Raw genomic sequence first — 19,016 nt, 5'->3', positions numbered from 1 at the left:
ATATCTGATAGCGGTGGGCTTCAACTGTTATAAATTGTATTAGAATCAGACACCGGGCGGTATGCCAGCGAGGATGTTGAGTCTCCAAGGGAGTAGATTGTGAGATCTCACATCGATTAGAGACGGGAATGAAGGATTCCTTATAAGGGTGTGCGCGAAAATCTCTCCCTAACTTACATGTTTTATAACCACGAGGTTGATGACGATATGTAACGGGCTAAAAGTGGACAATATCTACTAGCGGTGAGCTTAGACTGTTTTATAACCACGAGGTTGATGACGATATGTATGCCAGCGAGGATGTTGAGTCTCCAAGGGAGTAGATTGTGAGATCCCACATCGATTAGAGACGGGAATGAAGTATTCCTTATAAGGGTGCGCGCGGAAATCTCTCCCTAACTTACACGTTTTATAACCACGAGGCTGATGACGATATGTAACGGGCTAAAGTGGACAATATCTACTAGCGGTGAATTTAGACTGTTACATGCACGTCCTCGAAAAAAGAAAAGAAGTAAAACACAAGATCAACTTTAAAGTCTCATCATAATCATATTAGTTTTAGTCATGATTGCATGTATATGCATTTTCCGACATCAATCATTGAGTCACTTATTTAAATTTTATTTTAATAAAAATAAGGTGTTAGTTTATAAAACGTCTATTTATTTATTTTAAAATTATTTTTAAAAGTTATTGAAAAATAAATAATTAAAAAATTATTATAAGATTAAATAAAAATAATAAATAATATTCATTCGAGTTTACAATTAACAATAAATTCAATGTGATGTCCCACATTGGGGGAGGAGAACAAACCACCATTTACTAGGGTGTGGAAACCTTCACCTAGTAGACGCATTTTAAAGCCTTGAAGGAAAGCCCGAAAGGAAAAGCCCAAAGAGGACAATATTTACTAGCGGTGGATCTGGGCCGTTATAGATGGTATTAGAGTCGTACATCAGACGATGTGCCAGCCTTTTCGCTGTTCCCCGAAGGGGGGTAGACACGAGGCGGTGTGCCAGTAAGGANTGGGGTAGACACGAGGCAGTGTGCTAGTAAGGATGCTAGGCCCCAAACGGGAGTGGATTTGGGGCGGTCCCACATCGATTGAAGGAAGGAAAGAGTGTCAGCGAGGACACTGGGCCTCGAAGGAGGGTGGATTGTGATGTCCCACATTGGTTGGGGAGAAGAACAAACCACCATTTACAAAGGTGTGGAAACCTTCCCCTAGCATACGCGTTTTAAAGCCTTGAGGGAAAACTCGAAAGGGAAAGTCCAAAAAGGACAATATCTGCTGGGAAATTCCAAAGAGGACAATATCTGCTAGCGGTGGATCTAGGCCGTTACATTCGAGTTGGTTCGGTCCAACCCAATTTATTTGGAGAGAAATTCATGAACCAATCTAATCAATAAAGTTTTTATTTATTTGAATTCAACCCTTATTAACTAACCCGGTGACCTATGCTCAAATTGATTATGACAATTTGAATTAAAAGAAATAAATAAAATTGTTGATAAATTAAAAATATAATTATTCTTAATAATTTAAACATTATCCAACTTCCATTTAAAAAATAATATGACTCCCAATAAGATGTGGAAGAATTTATATAATATTGGTAGTGGGATTTTCTTATTATCTAATTAAACATAAATTTAGTGTATTAATTAAACCTTACTTCCTATTTTTGTTCTTGTTTTACTTAATTAACTATTAAACCACTCCTAATCATTGACCATTTTGGAGAAATTAATAAATAATTATTTTGTTTTATTTGTTAAGATTTATTCTTTCTGCTGGTGTTATCTCGGTCAGGTTCTATCGATTGAATTTTTACTTGGTCCGTTAAGATAGCATGCATTTGTCACGAGCGTATGGGTCGTTGTCGTTGATGTCGTGTTTGGTGTAATCTTTAGCTTCATGGGTCGACTACTCATTCCACTATGTCTACCTGTTGTGTTGGTTCGACAAATGTGGTTGCTCGGTTCGACAAATGTGGTTGCTCATTGCTCCACATAGTTGAGAGTAGGTTTGGTTTTCTTCATGTTTTGATATTATTGTTATGAGTTTGTTACATGTTCTGCTTAGCTCGATTTGTGGGGTCTCATTGTCGTTGTTTGAAGTAGTTTTCCTTGTACCTTGACTTCGGATCGTGAAATCTTTGAAAAGAAAAAGAAATTTTTATAACCGAAACTATTATAAATAGTATAACTGTAACGACCCAGATCCACCGCTAGCAGATATTGTCATCTTTGGGCTTTTCCTTTCGAGCTTCCTCTCAAGGTTTTAAAACGCGTTTGCTAGGGAAAGGTTTCTACGCCCTTATAAATGGTGGTTTGTTCTCCTCCACAACCAATGGAGGACGTCAAATCTAGATACCAGACGATGTGTCAGCCTTCTCGCTATTCCCCGAAGGGGGGTAGACACGAGGCGGTGTGTCAGTAAGGATGCTGGACCACAAAGGGAGGTGGATTTGAGGGCTGTCCCACATCGATAGGAGGAAGGAAAGANGAAGTGCATGAATGAACCGAGACCACATTTGCATAATACTGATTCTAAGTATAGAATGGGTAAGAAAAGCTCGGTGCTGCTTCGATCCCACTTCTATTTCGCGTTCTCAACTTGTATTAGAGAATTAATCTTGGTGTTCTTTAATATCAAAATTTCGGCAGAACCATGTATGAAAAAAAGTGTCTTGTCATGATTATATACTATGGGGACCTCATGGATATTTGTGTGATACGTGCATTAGGTTACTTTTCCATGATGATGAGTACAGGCGCACACATTACGACATATGATTTATGACATTTATGTTTGCCATGATGTTATGCGGGTCCTTTACCTCTATGGTGTTTAGCAACATCCCGTTAGTGAGTGTTAGCCTGATGATCTAGACCCAAGGGGTGTGCAAGCCTGCCTGGTGAACCCATGGTCGTGCACGTGGGTCATGTGTAGAGAAGCACCGAACATCCAACTTTTCACATATTAGTTGCATGTGTATGCATTTTGTGACTCCAATAGTCGGTTTACTTACTGAATATTTGTGCTACTCTTACATTTTAGGTAAGTATAAGAACTCTTCTACCAATGAAGACCAGCAACGCGCAGTGGTAGGGCAATTACATCTATTTCTATTTTGTAGCCCTCAGGTCTTATGAACTCATTATTTTATTCTTTTTTGTGTTTTATTTAAATTTTACGCTATTTATTTTTCTGGTTTTGTTTTCAATTTTTGATATAAACATTTAAGTCCATGACATCGTTNTTCGAGTTGGTTCGGTCCAACCCAATTTATTTGGAGAGAAATTCATGAACCAATCTAATCAATAAAGTTTTTATTTATTTGAATTCAACCCTTATTAACTAACCCGGTGACCTATGCTCAAATTGATTATGACAATTTGAATTAAAAGAAATAAATAAAATTGTTGATAAATTAAAAATATAATTATTCTTAATAATTTAAACATTATCCAACTTCCATTTAAAAAATAATATGACTCCCAATAAGATGTGGAAGAATTTATATAATATTGGTAGTGGGATTTTCTTATTATCTAATTAAACATAAATTTAGTGTATTAATTAAACCTTACTTCCTATTTTTGTTCTTGTTTTACTTAATTAACTATTAAACCACTCCTAATCATTGACCATTTTGGAGAAATTAATAAATAATTATTTTGTTTTATTTGTTAAGATTTATTCTTTCTGCTGGTGTTATCTCGGTCAGGTTCTATCGATTGAATTTTTACTTGGTCCGTTAAGATAGCATGCATTTGTCACGAGCGTATGGGTCGTTGTCGTTGATGTCGTGTTTGGTGTAATCTTTAGCTTCATGGGTCGACTACTCATTCCACTATGTCTACCTGTTGTGTTGGTTCGACAAATGTGGTTGCTCGGTTCGACAAATGTGGTTGCTCATTGCTCCACATAGTTGAGAGTAGGTTTGGTTTTCTTCATGTTTTGATATTATTGTTATGAGTTTGTTACATGTTCTGCTTAGCTCGATTTGTGGGGTCTCATTGTCGTTGTTTGAAGTAGTTTTCCTTGTACCTTGACTTCGGATCGTGAAATCTTTGAAAAGAAAAAGAAATTTTTATAACCGAAACTATTATAAATAGTATAACTGTAACGACCCAGATCCACCGCTAGCAGATATTGTCATCTTTGGGCTTTTCCTTTCGAGCTTCCTCTCAAGGTTTTAAAACGCGTTTGCTAGGGAAAGGTTTCTACGCCCTTATAAATGGTGGTTTGTTCTCCTCCACAACCAATGGAGGACGTCAAATCTAGATACCAGACGATGTGTCAGCCTTCTCGCTATTCCCCGAAGGGGGGTAGACACGAGGCGGTGTGTCAGTAAGGATGCTGGACCACAAAGGGAGGTGGATTTGAGGGCTGTCCCACATCGATAGGAGGAAGGAAAGAGTGCCAACAAGGACGATGGGGGGTGGATTGTGATGTCACACATTGGTTGGGGAGGAGAACAAACCACGGTGTGGAAACCTTCCCCTAGCAAACACGTTTTAAAGCCTTGAGGGGAAGCTCGAAAGGGAAAGCCCAGAAAGGACAATATCGACTAGCAGTGGATCTGGGGCGTTACAATAATATTCTCGAACCAAATAATTAGAAGTTCAAATTTTCACTTCCACGGATCAATTAATAAATGTTTATTTTCAATTATTTTTTTTTATTTAATACAAAAAAAAAAAAAAAAAAANAATTCATGTCTAAATATAAGAATTACGATGGGACCGTTTCAATAGATCACACGTAGAGATGTTCATTCCTACAAGACTCTGTTCTGATCGAGAGGGAGAATTTTAATTTAATTGAAAAATGGAGGGAGTGAATGGGAGAGAAAGACGGTTTGTAAACTAGGATAGGAATGGAAAACTCCGAATGATATATTTAAACAGTTTTTGTGACACCTGAAAAATGAGAAGTGCATGAATGAACCGAGACCACATTTGCATAATACTGATTCTAAGTATAGAATGGGTAAGAAAAGCTCGGTGCTGCTTCGATCCCACTTCTATTTCGCGTTCTCAACTTGTATTAGAGAATTAATCTTGGTGTTCTTTAATATCAAAATTTCGGCAGAACCATGTATGAAAAAAAGTGTCTTGTCATGATTATATACTATGGGGACCTCATGGATATTTGTGTGATACGTGCATTAGGTTACTTTTCCATGATGATGAGTACAGGCGCACACATTACGACATATGATTTATGACATTTATGTTTGCCATGATGTTATGCGGGTCCTTTACCTCTATGGTGTTTAGCAACATCCCGTTAGTGAGTGTTAGCCTGATGATCTAGACCCAAGGGGTGTGCAAGCCTGCCTGGTGAACCCATGGTCGTGCACGTGGGTCATGTGTAGAGAAGCACCGAACATCCAACTTTTCACATATTAGTTGCATGTGTATGCATTTTGTGACTCCAATAGTCGGTTTACTTACTGAATATTTGTGCTACTCTTACATTTTAGGTAAGTATAAGAACTCTTCTACCAATGAAGACCAGCAACGCGCAGTGGTAGGGCAATTACATCTATTTCTATTTTGTAGCCCTCAGGTCTTATGAACTCATTATTTTATTCTTTTTTGTGTTTTATTTAAATTTTACGCTATTTATTTTTCTGGTTTTGTTTTCAATTTTTGATATAAACATTTAAGTCCATGACATCGTTTTTTAAAATATTTTAAATAAATATTTCCACATTTACATATGTAGCGGTTCTATTTCAGTAGAAAAATAGCATCTCTTCCTTCAAGCTAAGATAGCAGCAGCAGCAGCAGCAACAAACGCTCCAATGGAGCCAATGCTGCTCGGAATGATCGAATATCCAAGACTCGGAGGTGGCGATATAGGAGCAGCAGGGCTGATCTCAACCGTCGGAGGTGGAGCCTCTTGGCCAGAAGGCGCAGGAGATGGGCTGATCTCAACCGTCGGCGGCGGCGGAGACGGGTTGGTTTCATTAGACCCTGATGGCGAAGGAGAAGGCGGCCAAGTTTGATCATTTGGTGGCGCAGGCGACGGAGCTGAGGGTGGAGGAGGCAAAGTGGTTGAATTGGTTCTATCAGCCAAAACAACCACCACCAGCTTCTCATCTTTGAGGCAATGGGCTTTGTTTCCACTGATGAAATAGTAAGCCCCTGATTTGTCAAACTGGAAAACAGTATGGCCATCGGAGTACTGTTTGATTGGCGCTTGGATGCTGCAATTGGCGTAGGCATCTTGGGTCACTTGAAGCACTGAGTCTTGATCAGCAGCATAGTTGAAAACTGCATGCACATCATGACAAGGGTAGTTATTTAAAATGATACCGTGAGATCCCGGAGGAAGAGAACGAAACACCCTTTGTTTATAAAGGTGTTGAAACCTCGATGAATTTAAAAAAAGTCCAAAAGGAACAGCATAAATAGGACAATATATGCTAGCGGTGGACCTGAACAGTTACAAATGGTATCAGAGCTAAACATTGGAGGGTGGATTTGNCCTAATCATTGACCATTTTGGAGAAATTAATAAATAATTATTTTGTTTTATTTGTTAAGATTTATTCTTTCTGCTGGTGTTATCTCGGTCAGGTTCTATCGATTGAATTTTTACTTGGTCCGTTAAGATAGCATGCATTTGTCACGAGCGTATGGGTCGTTGTCGTTGATGTCGTGTTTGGTGTAATCTTTAGCTTCATGGGTCGACTACTCATTCCACTATGTCTACCTGTTGTGTTGGTTCGACAAATGTGGTTGCTCGGTTCGACAAATGTGGTTGCTCATTGCTCCACATAGTTGAGAGTAGGTTTGGTTTTCTTCATGTTTTGATATTATTGTTATGAGTTTGTTACATGTTCTGCTTAGCTCGATTTGTGGGGTCTCATTGTCGTTGTTTGAAGTAGTTTTCCTTGTACCTTGACTTCGGATCGTGAAATCTTTGAAAAGAAAAAGAAATTTTTATAACCGAAACTATTATAAATAGTATAACTGTAACGACCCAGATCCACCGCTAGCAGATATTGTCATCTTTGGGCTTTTCCTTTCGAGCTTCCTCTCAAGGTTTTAAAACGCGTTTGCTAGGGAAAGGTTTCTACGCCCTTATAAATGGTGGTTTGTTCTCCTCCACAACCAATGGAGGACGTCAAATCTAGATACCAGACGATGTGTCAGCCTTCTCGCTATTCCCCGAAGGGGGGTAGACACGAGGCGGTGTGTCAGTAAGGATGCTGGACCACAAAGGGAGGTGGATTTGAGGGCTGTCCCACATCGATAGGAGGAAGGAAAGAGTGCCAACAAGGACGATGGGGGGTGGATTGTGATGTCACACATTGGTTGGGGAGGAGAACAAACCACGGTGTGGAAACCTTCCCCTAGCAAACACGTTTTAAAGCCTTGAGGGGAAGCTCGAAAGGGAAAGCCCAGAAAGGACAATATCGACTAGCAGTGGATCTGGGGCGTTACAATAATATTCTCGAACCAAATAATTAGAAGTTCAAATTTTCACTTCCACGGATCAATTAATAAATGTTTATTTTCAATTATTTTTTTTTATTTAATACAAAAAAAAAAAAAAAAAAANTAGGATAGGAATGGAAAACTCCGAATGATATATTTAAACAGTTTTTGTGACACCTGAAAAATGAGAAGTGCATGAATGAACCGAGACCACATTTGCATAATACTGATTCTAAGTATAGAATGGGTAAGAAAAGCTCGGTGCTGCTTCGATCCCACTTCTATTTCGCGTTCTCAACTTGTATTAGAGAATTAATCTTGGTGTTCTTTAATATCAAAATTTCGGCAGAACCATGTATGAAAAAAAGTGTCTTGTCATGATTATATACTATGGGGACCTCATGGATATTTGTGTGATACGTGCATTAGGTTACTTTTCCATGATGATGAGTACAGGCGCACACATTACGACATATGATTTATGACATTTATGTTTGCCATGATGTTATGCGGGTCCTTTACCTCTATGGTGTTTAGCAACATCCCGTTAGTGAGTGTTAGCCTGATGATCTAGACCCAAGGGGTGTGCAAGCCTGCCTGGTGAACCCATGGTCGTGCACGTGGGTCATGTGTAGAGAAGCACCGAACATCCAACTTTTCACATATTAGTTGCATGTGTATGCATTTTGTGACTCCAATAGTCGGTTTACTTACTGAATATTTGTGCTACTCTTACATTTTAGGTAAGTATAAGAACTCTTCTACCAATGAAGACCAGCAACGCGCAGTGGTAGGGCAATTACATCTATTTCTATTTTGTAGCCCTCAGGTCTTATGAACTCATTATTTTATTCTTTTTTGTGTTTTATTTAAATTTTACGCTATTTATTTTTCTGGTTTTGTTTTCAATTTTTGATATAAACATTTAAGTCCATGACATCGTTTTTTAAAATATTTTAAATAAATATTTCCACATTTACATATGTAGCGGTTCTATTTCAGTAGAAAAATAGCATCTCTTCCTTCAAGCTAAGATAGCAGCAGCAGCAGCAGCAACAAACGCTCCAATGGAGCCAATGCTGCTCGGAATGATCGAATATCCAAGACTCGGAGGTGGCGATATAGGAGCAGCAGGGCTGATCTCAACCGTCGGAGGTGGAGCCTCTTGGCCAGAAGGCGCAGGAGATGGGCTGATCTCAACCGTCGGCGGCGGCGGAGACGGGTTGGTTTCATTAGACCCTGATGGCGAAGGAGAAGGCGGCCAAGTTTGATCATTTGGTGGCGCAGGCGACGGAGCTGAGGGTGGAGGAGGCAAAGTGGTTGAATTGGTTCTATCAGCCAAAACAACCACCACCAGCTTCTCATCTTTGAGGCAATGGGCTTTGTTTCCACTGATGAAATAGTAAGCCCCTGATTTGTCAAACTGGAAAACAGTATGGCCATCGGAGTACTGTTTGATTGGCGCTTGGATGCTGCAATTGGCGTAGGCATCTTGGGTCACTTGAAGCACTGAGTCTTGATCAGCAGCATAGTTGAAAACTGCATGCACATCATGACAAGGGTAGTTATTTAAAATGATACCGTGAGATCCCGGAGGAAGAGAACGAAACACCCTTTGTTTATAAAGGTGTTGAAACCTCGATGAATTTAAAAAAAGTCCAAAAGGAACAGCATAAATAGGACAATATATGCTAGCGGTGGACCTGAACAGTTACAAATGGTATCAGAGCTAAACATTGGAGGGTGGATTTGATGGGAGTTTCAGGACGCTGGCCTCAAAGGGGATCCGAAGGGGGTGGATTGTGAGATCTCACATTGGTTGGGGAGGAGAACAAAATACCCCCACATTGATTGGAGAAAGGAACGAGTGCTAGTGAGGACGTTGGGCCCCGAAGAGGATGGATTGTGAGATCTCACATCGGTTGGAGAGGAGAACGAANAGCTTCCTCTCAAGGTTTTAAAACGCGTTTGCTAGGGAAAGGTTTCTACGCCCTTATAAATGGTGGTTTGTTCTCCTCCACAACCAATGGNCCCCTACATTGATTAGAGGAAGGAACGAGTGCCAGCGAGGACGTTAGAGCGCAAATGGGGTGAATTGTGAGATCCCACATCGGTTGGAGAGGAGAACGANGGAGGACGTCAAATCTAGATACCAGACGATGTGTCAGCCTTCTCGCTATTCCCCGAAGGGGGGTAGACACGAGGCGGTGTGTCAGTAAGGATGCTGGACCACAAAGGGAGGTGGATTTGAGGGCTGTCCCACATCGATAGGAGGAAGGAAAGAGTGCCAACAAGGACGATGGGGGGTGGATTGTGATGTCACACATTGGTTGGGGAGGAGAACAAACCACGGTGTGGAAACCTTCCCCTAGCAAACACGTTTTAAAGCCTTGAGGGGAAGCTCGAAAGGGAAAGCCCAGAAAGGACAATATCGACTAGCAGTGGATCTGGGGCGTTACAATAATATTCTCGAACCAAATAATTAGAAGTTCAAATTTTCACTTCCACGGATCAATTAATAAATGTTTATTTTCAATTATTTTTTTTTATTTAATACAAAAAAAAAAAAAAAAAAAACATTGATTGGAGAAAGGAACGAGTGCTAGTGAGGACGTTGGGCCCCGAAGAGGATGGATTGTGAGATCTCACATCGGTTGGAGAGGAGAACGAAACACCCCTACATTGATTAGAGGAAGGAACGAGTGCCAGCGAGGACGTTAGAGCGCAAATGGGGTGAATTGTGAGATCCCACATCGGTTGGAGAGGAGAACGAAACACCTTTATAAGGATGTGGAAACCTCTCCCTACCAGAAGCGTTTTAAAAAACCTCGAGGGAAAGCCCGAAAGAAAAAGGCTAAAAAAAGACGATATCTGTTAGCGGTGAGCCTCAACCGTTACAAATTCTTAAAAAGATAAGGTATGAAATTTGGACATACCTAAAGAGTCTCCAATTTGGAACCTGTTAGCTTCTGCCCATTGATTATAGCTTTGGGCCATTGAAACTCCCCAGCCCTTGGCTCCTCCAACTATGAACTGAGTGGCTTCACTTTTGTGCAACGACAACGCCATTACTGCCCATATCAAAACTCCAAATGCAAACCCTAATTTGGCCATTTGAGATCGCTAAATGGGTTTGAAGCAGATTTTGAATGGATTGAATGGGTTTTTGTAGGGTTTGTTGAAGGATGAGAACATGGTTTTCATACTCAAATTGATGAACTGTTTGGTTTAGATTTCTTGATTTCAAATGGGTTTATGCTTTGCTTTACTATTTCTTTTTGGAATATTCATATCTTGTGGTTTGGATTTGAAGGGAAAAAGATATAAAATTATTCTCTATTGACCTTCCTTCCTTCTTCAACTCTACACTTTTTATTTTTATTTAAGACTGATTTATATTGGATCTTCTTCTTGTTTCTTCCGTGAACAGAACTTGGCTCGGCTTGATTTTAAAAANAAAAAAAAAACGGTTTGAAAATATTTTATAAAGAATCTTACACAATCAGGTTTTTCTATAATAATTACAAGGTTGGAGATCATTGAAAAATGATTAAAAAAAACACCTAATATTCCATTCATAATTAAATAAATATTATTCAATTCATGTCTAAATATAAGAATTACGATGGGACCGTTTCAATAGATCACACGTAGAGATGTTCATTCCTACAAGACTCTGTTCTGATCGAGAGGGAGAATTTTAATTTAATTGAAAAATGGAGGGAGTGAATGGGAGAGAAAGACGGTTTGTAAACTAGGATAGGAATGGAAAACTCCGAATGATATATTTAAACAGTTTTTGTGACACCTGAAAAATGAGAAGTGCATGAATGAACCGAGACCACATTTGCATAATACTGATTCTAAGTATAGAATGGGTAAGAAAAGCTCGGTGCTGCTTCGATCCCACTTCTATTTCGCGTTCTCAACTTGTATTAGAGAATTAATCTTGGTGTTCTTTAATATCAAAATTTCGGCAGAACCATGTATGAAAAAAAGTGTCTTGTCATGATTATATACTATGGGGACCTCATGGATATTTGTGTGATACGTGCATTAGGTTACTTTTCCATGATGATGAGTACAGGCGCACACATTACGACATATGATTTATGACATTTATGTTTGCCATGATGTTATGCGGGTCCTTTACCTCTATGGTGTTTAGCAACATCCCGTTAGTGAGTGTTAGCCTGATGATCTAGACCCAAGGGGTGTGCAAGCCTGCCTGGTGAACCCATGGTCGTGCACGTGGGTCATGTGTAGAGAAGCACCGAACATCCAACTTTTCACATATTAGTTGCATGTGTATGCATTTTGTGACTCCAATAGTCGGTTTACTTACTGAATATTTGTGCTACTCTTACATTTTAGGTAAGTATAAGAACTCTTCTACCAATGAAGACCAGCAACGCGCAGTGGTAGGGCAATTACATCTATTTCTATTTTGTAGCCCTCAGGTCTTATGAACTCATTATTTTATTCTTTTTTGTGTTTTATTTAAATTTTACGCTATTTATTTTTCTGGTTTTGTTTTCAATTTTTGATATAAACATTTAAGTCCATGACATCGTTTTTTAAAATATTTTAAATAAATATTTCCACATTTACATATGTAGCGGTTCTATTTCAGTAGAAAAATAGCATCTCTTCCTTCAAGCTAAGATAGCAGCAGCAGCAGCAGCAACAAACGCTCCAATGGAGCCAATGCTGCTCGGAATGATCGAATATCCAAGACTCGGAGGTGGCGATATAGGAGCAGCAGGGCTGATCTCAACCGTCGGAGGTGGAGCCTCTTGGCCAGAAGGCGCAGGAGATGGGCTGATCTCAACCGTCGGCGGCGGCGGAGACGGGTTGGTTTCATTAGACCCTGATGGCGAAGGAGAAGGCGGCCAAGTTTGATCATTTGGTGGCGCAGGCGACGGAGCTGAGGGTGGAGGAGGCAAAGTGGTTGAATTGGTTCTATCAGCCAAAACAACCACCACCAGCTTCTCATCTTTGAGGCAATGGGCTTTGTTTCCACTGATGAAATAGTAAGCCCCTGATTTGTCAAACTGGAAAACAGTATGGCCATCGGAGTACTGTTTGATTGGCGCTTGGATGCTGCAATTGGCGTAGGCATCTTGGGTCACTTGAAGCACTGAGTCTTGATCAGCAGCATAGTTGAAAACTGCATGCACATCATGACAAGGGTAGTTATTTAAAATGATACCGTGAGATCCCGGAGGAAGAGAACGAAACACCCTTTGTTTATAAAGGTGTTGAAACCTCGATGAATTTAAAAAAAGTCCAAAAGGAACAGCATAAATAGGACAATATATGCTAGCGGTGGACCTGAACAGTTACAAATGGTATCAGAGCTAAACATTGGAGGGTGGATTTGATGGGAGTTTCAGGACGCTGGCCTCAAAGGGGATCCGAAGGGGGTGGATTGTGAGATCTCACATTGGTTGGGGAGGAGAACAAAATACCCCCACATTGATTGGAGAAAGGAACGAGTGCTAGTGAGGACGTTGGGCCCCGAAGAGGATGGATTGTGAGATCTCACATCGGTTGGAGAGGAGAACGAAACACCCCTACATTGATTAGAGGAAGGAACGAGTGCCAGCGAGGACGTTAGAGCGCAAATGGGGTGAATTGTGAGATCCCACATCGGTTGGAGAGGAGAACGAAACACCTTTATAAGGATGTGGAAACCTCTCCCTACCAGAAGCGTTTTAAAAAACCTCGAGGGAAAGCCCGAAAGAAAAAGGCTAAAAAAAGACGATATCTGTTAGCGGTGAGCCTCAACCGTTACAAATTCTTAAAAAGATAAGGTATGAAATTTGGACATACCTAAAGAGTCTCCAATTTGGAACCTGTTAGCTTCTGCCCATTGATTATAGCTTTGGGCCATTGAAACTCCCCAGCCCTTGGCTCCTCCAACTATGAACTGAGTGGCTTCACTTTTGTGCAACGACAACGCCATTACTGCCCATATCAAAACTCCAAATGCAAACCCTAATTTGGCCATTTGAGATCGCTAAATGGGTTTGAAGCAGATTTTGAATGGATTGAATGGGTTTTTGTAGGGTTTGTTGAAGGATGAGAACATGGTTTTCATACTCAAATTGATGAACTGTTTGGTTTAGATTTCTTGATTTCAAATGGGTTTATGCTTTGCTTTACTATTTCTTTTTGGAATATTCATATCTTGTGGTTTGGATTTGAAGGGAAAAAGATATAAAATTATTCTCTATTGACCTTCCTTCCTTCTTCAACTCTACACTTTTTATTTTTATTTAAGACTGATTTATATTGGATCTTCTTCTTGTTTCTTCCGTGAACAGAACTTGGCTCGGCTTGATTTTAAAAAAACATACGGCCAAAGTGTCACGGTCATGTTTGTCCAAGGCGTGTTGCTCATGGCTGCATGACTGTTGCATGTCAAACCCCTTGTATTGTATCACTTTAATGCTTTACTTTATCAATCTTTTCCTTGTATTGTATCACTTTAATGCTTTACTTTATCAATCTTTTCTATGTGTACGACATTTCGGCAAAATCATATCTACACCTCGTAGACCTGAAATGACTAAGAATGTACTAGTAATTAGTTGTCAATTCTTCTCACCCGGAGTTATATCCTATTTAAGTTGTTGTGTTGTCTTCTTTACTAATAGCCTATAACATTATTTCTCTCAATCTTACCGTCAAACTCTCTTTTTAAAATCTCTCTATCCCGTTTTCTAGAACTTTTTTAAAATAGGTTCGAAGGATCGGGCATATATCGTCTGGCCTAATGCAACAAGATTTCAAGTTGGTTGACTCAATGGAGAGAGTGAGTGCTGCACAATCGCTTACAAACGTCCGTTCTTCTTTTTATAATGCATATAACAATCATAAGAGCAACAGCAATACTTCATTTTTACATAAATATGATATCTCCATCAATCACTCACCCACCCTATTTTTATCTATAATTAAAATTGCACAATAACCTTGTTATATAGAAGAAAAAAATTACCAAATCCAATTTTGCTTTCTATTTAAAAAAAAAAAAAAAAAAAACGNAAAAAAAAAACGAAACGAAAAAACGAACAACGGGAACGTTCCCAGGCAACAAAATTGTCTCTGTTAAAATGCTCACATATATCCAGACATCATCAACATTGTTCCCAAACAAACTCTAAAAAGTATCAATGCCTTTATGTCTCAACCAAGAACAAGAACAAGAAAAGGTTTGTCAGATCAATCTTCTTTCTATTTCTGGGAATGATGTGAATCCAAGCTAAATGCAGGGCATGAAAATAATACAACAAGAAGAGCAGCTCAAGAACCTGCAGAGAGGGATTTTACATAATCGACACCCCCACACACTATCGTATCGTTGCATCGGTTGTTGTCTAAAATATATACTAGTTGTTGCTCATGATGCTTTGATGTAACATTCTTCCCCACATTTAGAAAGTGTATTAGGATACAGTTATCTCCTCAACATTCATTTCCACAACCAATTGGACTTTTGGTTCTAAATCAATGAACTGGTTGGACTTACTAGCTAGATGTGAAATGCTTACTCTTCCCTGACGCTGGATGTACTCAGCAACTGCTTGCATTTCTTCCTTTGATATGTATATATATTTCCCTCTATCGTCCATAACACCAGAAAGTCGACCTATAAATTTAATGCGTTTTTTCAATCAGCATCGTACTTCATGTTACACGTGATTATCATTATCTTGATCGAAAGTTCCACAATGATAAGAGCTTGAAAGAAATCGTGACAGACGAATCCATGATGAAATGCATTTGACAAGAGAGAGAAGAATGAATAGAGTCATACCCATACTCTCCAGGGAGGTGATCCGATTAATACATTCCTGCATTGTTGAAATATACTATGACATGAATAAGGGTAATATTTGCATAAAAGCAATGCACTGAGAACAAAACAAACACAATAACTGAAAGCCACAGTCAAAGAACAGAGAACCGTTCTTCTTGATACTCGTCGTTCATTCTGATTTATTTCTTTTTCTTTTTCTTTTCTTTTCGTTTCCTTTTTTTTTTAAGAGAAAAAAACAACTACGATCACAACTAAATCTTGAATGCATACAACAATCATTATAGGGTTACCTGAGTTCTGAGCTTAAATTCTGCAGCAAGATCTTCCAATGGGACACATTTATGACACTGTAAAGTAATGTAAAAAGGTTTTCAGAAATAGAGCCTCAAGGAAAGCATAAATTAAACAGCTTTAACTAAGAATAGCCAGGCTTAGTCATCCACGGGCAGATCTTACTCCCAACCTACACTAAAATATGCGTATGAACTGTGACAGACTAAGCCCACCGCTTGCAGATATTGTCCTCTTTGAACTTTCTCCTTTGGGCTCCCCTCAGGTTTTAAAGCGCGTTTGCTAGGGAGAGGTTTCCACATCCTTATAAAAAAATGTTTCGTTCCCCTCTCCAACCGACGTGAGATCTCACATGAACACAGCATGAGTCTCATAGGGAAAGATTGCACATCTCATAACAACATGACAGACTTCACCTTTATATAGTCCACAAAAGCAGAGACCAAATCTTGATTTCCACCTTCCACTTCAGCTTCAGTTGTACCTTCAGCATCAACTGAAAAATCCCCTTTCCACTTCTCAAACTCAAGTGCAGCAGCTTCTTCCTCCTTGGCCTTCCGTGCCTTGGCTTCTTCTTCCTAAACACAGAAAGGTGACTATTCAACCACAGAATTTCCAGCCTACTTCGCACTTTTCTATATCCAGAGTTCTCAACAGAAAAGGCGATTGATTAACTAACCAGTAATCGTTCCTGTTCCTCACGCTCCTCATCTTTCTTCCTCCGCATTTCTTCATAACGGTCTTTTTTTGTCACCCTCGAGTCACGGGAAGCTTGTTCAGCCTTCGAAACGAGAACTTTTGTCTTATATACAGTTAACCAGTAGAGTATAAAAGAGAACAAAATGAAAGAAAATATGCTGAATAGTGGAACAATATATATTGACCTGTATTTTCACAAATACAGTGGAACAATATATATTTGACCATAAGAGTATAAGAGTCACACAGCAAAGCTAAGAACATATGACATCTGCATTTTTGCAAGTATAGTGGAACGACATATATTGACTTGTATTTTCAACACACACAGATGCAGTTGATAACAATCTAAACTTTCGATGTCAACATTTTCTAGGAAAATAGACATCAAACTGGTTCTCCTAATATTATACTCCTGTACCTATAAATATGTCAAAACTTCATATAAGCTACCTGTCTTTGTGCCTCACGCTCTTGTCGCTTCTTTTCTTTCTTCTTCGATACTCTTCCATCATGGTATTCATCCGCAGCGATTTCATCATCACTTCCATCAGCACTTTCTGTCAAAAATCATTGGGAATAATTGTCAGAGTTGTGAGTTATCATATTCAATATAATAAAATCCTGACTAAAACAATCACATATTGGTTGTTCCAAGCATTTCTAAACTTCATCCACATTGGCTACTTATTAATAATAATAGAAAAATGTCCATTTACCAGTGCATTTTGCTCAATACACTAATAATGAGGGGTCAACTGCCTTCAACTTCTCAAACTCCTCCTTCATTATTACAACTTCTTCAATACTTGGTAAAGATTGACAAGCTCATACTAAATGTGTGCACTAGATGTCTAGAATAGAAAACCTTAATAAAGTATCCAAGCAACTGCAGAATGTTATGTTAAACATACTATATAAGAGTAATAGTTTAGGTTGGCAAGACAGTTAGGTAGGTAATCTCCCTTCAGCTATTTGTTATATCCCGGATTCTATGCCATTTCTCTTGAGTACATTCTTCAGTCTTGTTTTTACCAGAGAATTTCAACATTGGAATCTAAAATTTAGAAGGAATCTGGAAGAGAGCAATTCGTTAAGGTTGTTAACAATCTAAGCTTTCGATGTCAACATTTTCGATGGCCAATTCATTGCCTATTGTTGGAAATGGAACACCAGGTATTAGGGGGTGTGGTAGTCTTCATTGCTTCTCACTATTTTTCTTGTACCTCCATTTTGCAATCCGTGCAATTTAGAATGAATTCTTTGAGGTCATGACCTATCTAAATTACTTGGAAGTCAAAAATCCTGAAGTAAAGTTCATTTATTGTAATAACCCAAGGCCACTGCTAATAGAAATTGTCCGCTTTGGCTCATTACGTATCGCCATCAGCCTCACGATTTTAAAATGCCTCTACTAGCGAGAGATTTTCGTACACTTACAAAGAATGTTTCGTTCCGCTCTCAAACCAATGTGAGATCTCACATTTATATCTGTGAACTCTTGTTCTTAGGAGGTTAAATACCAAAAACAAATTCAGATGAGGCATGCAATCATGTACACTTCGTATTTCAATTCATCAACTAATTAGAGAGCTGCTTTGTGAATCAAGGTTGGACATACCTGCCCCATACTCCCCTGGCAATTGATTTACAGATAAACATAACAGACTAAAAAAATTGAAATTAAACCAAAAAAAGATCATGGCGGGAGCGAAAATTGACATCGAAAGCTTAATAGGTACGCAAACCTTCCAGAGATGCCCCCGCGTTCGAGGAACTAGCAGCCGAAGCAGGTCTACGACGCATACGACGGCCACCACCAGCGGCGCGAACCGCAGTTTCCCTCTGAGGAACCTGAACAAATTCCCACAACCAAGTGAAAACCCCGAAACACCTACTTCGAAGCAGATTGATAACCGCAGCAATGCCATTCAATACAAGAAAAAAATAAATGAACCATCAAAGAACTCATAACGAGCCTCCAAAAGCACACCTGATCCTCATCTTCATGTGCATGACCAGAGCGAGAATCCTGATAGCGCCGCCACAAAAACAGAGGAACCAATGCAGCAACAAGCAGCATTGACAGAACTGCCAGAAGAACTTCTTCCATATTCCAACTTCTCTACACCTATCACCAAAAAAATTCATCGTGTAACTCGATTAATCGCTTGAAAAATCGCAAACGAAACATCTTCTGAAAGATCTAACATCTAGAATAGAAAAATTACATATGAAAACGACATCAAAGGCGTTGGCGAGCATACCTCGCGAAAAGGAATTAGAAATTGGTGCTTGGGAACTGAAGATCGCCGAGGAGAATGAACAAAGAACGCGAACGAAACAGTAATGAAGAAGAAGTCGGAGGTGCGGCGAATACGACGCCGTTAAGAGCTTTCTGCAAGTCTTCTATATATCAAAAACCGGGCCGAACCGTGTTTCCTCCGGTCGGATAAGGTTTTTTTGACTATAGCCTTATGAAAATGCCCTGCGTTGAAGCTTTATTTTCAGATATGCCATGCTGACCTAGACTTTTTATATATATTGCAAATTTAGTAAGAAAATTAGAATTTAATTTATTTGATTTTAAATGTTAGAATATTATCTACAAATAAAATGTTTAAATACAAAATTATATTTAAATGCAATAATACATTTTAAATGTTTAAATATAAAATTAGGTGGGAATTAACCATTTACTTTTAATTGTCAATTGTCTAGATTGACA

General features: G+C 39.1%; 4 protein-coding genes across 5 annotated transcripts; all 4 read right to left on the bottom strand.

Annotated features, from left to right (window-relative positions):
* Positions 1 to 5,739: 5,739 nt before the first annotated feature.
* Positions 5,740 to 8,080, bottom strand: LOC111787669 (early nodulin-like protein 2). Its single transcript, XM_023667686.1, has 2 exons — positions 8,068 to 8,080; positions 5,740 to 6,300 (listed from the first exon to the last, which is right to left on the bottom strand). Exons 1-2 carry the CDS (start codon positions 8,078 to 8,080, stop codon positions 5,786 to 5,788), a joined length of 528 nt encoding a protein of 175 aa, XP_023523454.1. The 3' UTR covers positions 5,740 to 5,785.
* A 371-nt stretch (positions 8,081 to 8,451) lies between these two features.
* On the bottom strand, positions 8,452 to 10,640 carry LOC111789085 (early nodulin-like protein 3). Its single transcript, XM_023669729.1, has 2 exons — positions 10,407 to 10,640; positions 8,452 to 9,009 (listed from the first exon to the last, which is right to left on the bottom strand). The coding sequence occupies exons 1-2, from the start codon at positions 10,582 to 10,584 to the stop codon at positions 8,495 to 8,497; spliced, it is 693 nt and encodes a 230-aa protein (XP_023525497.1). The 5' UTR covers positions 10,585 to 10,640; the 3' UTR covers positions 8,452 to 8,494.
* A 1,442-nt stretch (positions 10,641 to 12,082) lies between these two features.
* Positions 12,083 to 13,539, bottom strand: LOC111789076 (early nodulin-like protein 3). The gene is made up of 2 exons (XM_023669718.1): positions 13,306 to 13,539; positions 12,083 to 12,640 (listed from the first exon to the last, which is right to left on the bottom strand). The coding sequence occupies exons 1-2, from the start codon at positions 13,481 to 13,483 to the stop codon at positions 12,126 to 12,128; spliced, it is 693 nt and encodes a 230-aa protein (XP_023525486.1). The 5' UTR covers positions 13,484 to 13,539; the 3' UTR covers positions 12,083 to 12,125.
* A 1,025-nt stretch (positions 13,540 to 14,564) lies between these two features.
* On the bottom strand, positions 14,565 to 18,680 carry LOC111786542 (DDRGK domain-containing protein 1-like). Of its 2 annotated transcripts, none has more exons than XM_023666791.1 (9): positions 18,556 to 18,680; positions 18,282 to 18,419; positions 18,037 to 18,142; positions 16,742 to 16,848; positions 16,269 to 16,370; positions 16,006 to 16,167; positions 15,589 to 15,645; positions 15,296 to 15,332; positions 14,565 to 15,127 (listed from the first exon to the last, which is right to left on the bottom strand). In XM_023666791.1, the coding sequence occupies exons 2-9, from the start codon at positions 18,399 to 18,401 to the stop codon at positions 14,925 to 14,927; spliced, it is 894 nt and encodes a 297-aa protein (XP_023522559.1). In that variant the 5' UTR covers positions 18,402 to 18,419; positions 18,556 to 18,680; the 3' UTR covers positions 14,565 to 14,924. The 2 variants fall into 2 exon arrangements, with proteins under 2 accessions (XP_023522559.1, XP_023522553.1); XM_023666785.1 differs by having other exon boundaries at positions 18,282 to 18,413.
* Positions 18,681 to 19,016: the final 336 nt, after the last annotated feature.

This window comes from Cucurbita pepo, chromosome LG02 (assembly GCF_002806865.2).
Source record: "Cucurbita pepo subsp. pepo cultivar mu-cu-16 chromosome LG02, ASM280686v2, whole genome shotgun sequence".
NCBI lineage: Eukaryota > Viridiplantae > Streptophyta > Magnoliopsida > Cucurbitales > Cucurbitaceae > Cucurbita > Cucurbita pepo.
Note: the sequence above shows the minus strand (reverse complement) of the source record. Positions and strands in the feature narration are given on the sequence as shown.